This window comes from Clupea harengus, chromosome 4 (genome assembly GCF_900700415.2).
Source record: "Clupea harengus chromosome 4, Ch_v2.0.2, whole genome shotgun sequence".
NCBI classification, from domain to species: domain Eukaryota; kingdom Metazoa; phylum Chordata; class Actinopteri; order Clupeiformes; family Clupeidae; genus Clupea; species Clupea harengus.
In genome coordinates, this window is record NC_045155.1 from 21,687,216 (window position 1) to 21,689,715 (window position 2,500).

The window sequence follows — 2,500 nt, forward strand, 5'->3', positions numbered from 1 at the left end:
TGATTGCCAAGTTTGCCAATGAGTGAGTGCTCATCGAGTCCTGTAGGCTGACTGAGTTGGCCTTCTCTTTGGGGCTTTGTCACGCCCTGATTGTGTAAGCTTCCGCTGGCGCTCACGTGAGCCTCATAATTACAGCACTCTCTGCTGCTCTGGGCCCATACTCATGACTGTGGCATTTCCACAGCCTGGCTATCTCTGAGTTTCACAGCCTAGGGAGATGTTTATTAACAGGCTTTACAAGAGGAAGTGAGAGACTTATACAGTCACCAATATCAGTGTGGGTGTGGGTGTGTGTGTGTGTGTGTGTGTGTGTGTGTGTGTGTGTGTGTGTGTGTGTGTGTGTGTGTGTGTGTGTGTGTGTGTGTGTGTGTGTGTGTGTGTGTGTGTGTGTGTGTTAGTATGTGTGAGTGTGTGTGTGTGTGTACAGTTGTGTGAAGGTGTTCTCCTGCCTTGGTCAATGGTATGTATGGGCATGAAGTGTGTTTGTGTTGAGGTTGTGCTCAATCTACTCCACTGTTCAGTCATGCGTGTGTGTGTGTGTGTGTGTGTGTGTGTGTGTGTGTGTGTGCGCGTGTGTGTGTGTGTGTGTGTGTGTGTGTGTGTGTGTGTGTGTGTGTGTGTGTGTGTGCATACCTGTATTCACCTGTGTGTGTGTGTTCTCTAATGCAGATGTTGGGACGGTGCTGAAGGTGATCTCCGTGCCCAAGGGCACCTGGAGCAGCAACACTGCTCTTCTGCTGGAGGAGCTCCAAGTGTTCAAGGTGAGCTTCTGGGTGGATGCCTGCACGCCTACTGAGTACATATGCAGTCTCTCTCTCTCACACACACACACACACACACACACACACACACACACACACACACACACACACACACACACACCCTCGCGGGCGGGCGTCCTAACCTCTTTCTCTCCATTCTCTCCACACAGGACTCCTCATCCATCATTAACATGCAGATCTCATCTAAACGAGTAAGTCTCTCTCACACAACCACACACACACACAACCACACACTCACACACACACACACACACACACACACACACACACCCACACACACACACACAGACACACTCTGTCAAACTGGAAAGGACAGTCCAAAGAGTCAAGATAGAGAGTGTTCCCTCTCTTCTCAGGCAGTAAGGGATGACTAAGAACATTTCCTCAGCTTGCAAAGATGGCACCCAAGTGGTTGTTCCCACCATCATATATTATGTATGGTTCAAACTACTCCCAAGCCCTCAGTGTGTTCAGTGTGTCCCTTTAAAAGGTTGACACAGTGTTTTCTACCGGTGATGTTATCTAAACATAGTTTGCTGGTGCCATCATAACTTTCACCGTCCAACAAGATGGGTGGGAGTGTTTCTGCAGCAGCAGCAGCCAGCGAAGCCTGAGCAATGGCATGGACCTTCCAGTGGAGACAGAGTTTACTTTACAAAAGCAAACGCTTCAGCTGACCAGCAGGAATGCAGCCGTCAGACAGATAGGCAAACATCAGCCTCCGCTGAATGGAAATGACAAACAGGGGGAATGCAGGCTAAAATGTCAGAGTTTTAAGCTGCACAGGCCTCAGTGTCTCAGAGGTACTGGCTTTTTATCTGACTTTTTTATCAAGTTTTCCCCCTGCACACTGACCATGGCTTGACTTTGCAGCAAAGACAGAAAAAAATATCCTGTTTTCTTTTTCAGTGCTTATTTTGTCCAGCACTCAACATCATTTTACATAAAAGGCTGATAGCAGCTTAGCTGACTTGGCTCTGATATTTTCCATTGGTTCAGATAGAGTTCCCTTCTTCCTCATAACTCTCTCTGGTTGGACATGAAAAACTGCACTGCTGGATGAAGCAAGAGTGGCAGTGTACTTGGAGCTGTTGGGTTGGTTGGTGGGTTGGTTTGATTGGGGACTTCTTCAGTGTTCCAGCCCGTGTGGTTTGGCCTCTCATTGGGCCATATTTTGGGTTTGATGAGGATCCATCATTTTGTTTTCTTAAAAGCACTGATGTTCTTGTTTGCACAAACATGCATTGTTTGTTTACTTGTATCCAGCATCTTAACAGTATTCTTCACTCAAACCTACTGTTGAACACTTAGGCCTTATTGCCCAACAATGACACATGAATGATCTATGTGTAATGAAACATGGTGAGATGGAACCTCAACTACTTGTAAGCACTTGTAACTACAAAATGTTCAACCTGAAATCACATGGAGCTCTGCCAACTCTTTTTATTGCCATGCATGCCCTGCTGTGCAGAAAGGTCCAATAGCAATACTCACATCTGATCCTGACGTCAGGACTTCCCGTCCTTATTTTTCAGCCGTGTGGCTGTGACTCCTACAAATGTGCAGCCAGGGCTATTTACTGGCAGTAGTGCTCAAGTCAAGTCCATCCAGATGTCTTACACTCCCCCCCTCCTCTCTCTCTCTCTCTCTCTGTGTGTCTCTCTCTCTCTCTCTCTCTCTCTCTCCCTCCCTCTCTCTCTCTCTCTCTCTCCCTC

General features: G+C 47.4%; 1 protein-coding gene across 1 annotated transcript in view; it reads left to right on the forward strand.

The window, feature by feature from the left end:
* Nucleotides 1-2,500, forward strand: part of sema3b (sema domain, immunoglobulin domain (Ig), short basic domain, secreted, (semaphorin) 3B) — a 35,049-nt gene that overhangs the window by 29,683 nt on the left and 2,866 nt on the right. The window contains exons 13-14 of the mRNA XM_012820737.3: nt 670-761; nt 932-973. Coding sequence (XP_012676191.1) covers nt 670-761; nt 932-973 — 134 coding nt within the window. The remainder of the gene's footprint in view (nt 1-669; nt 762-931; nt 974-2,500) is intronic.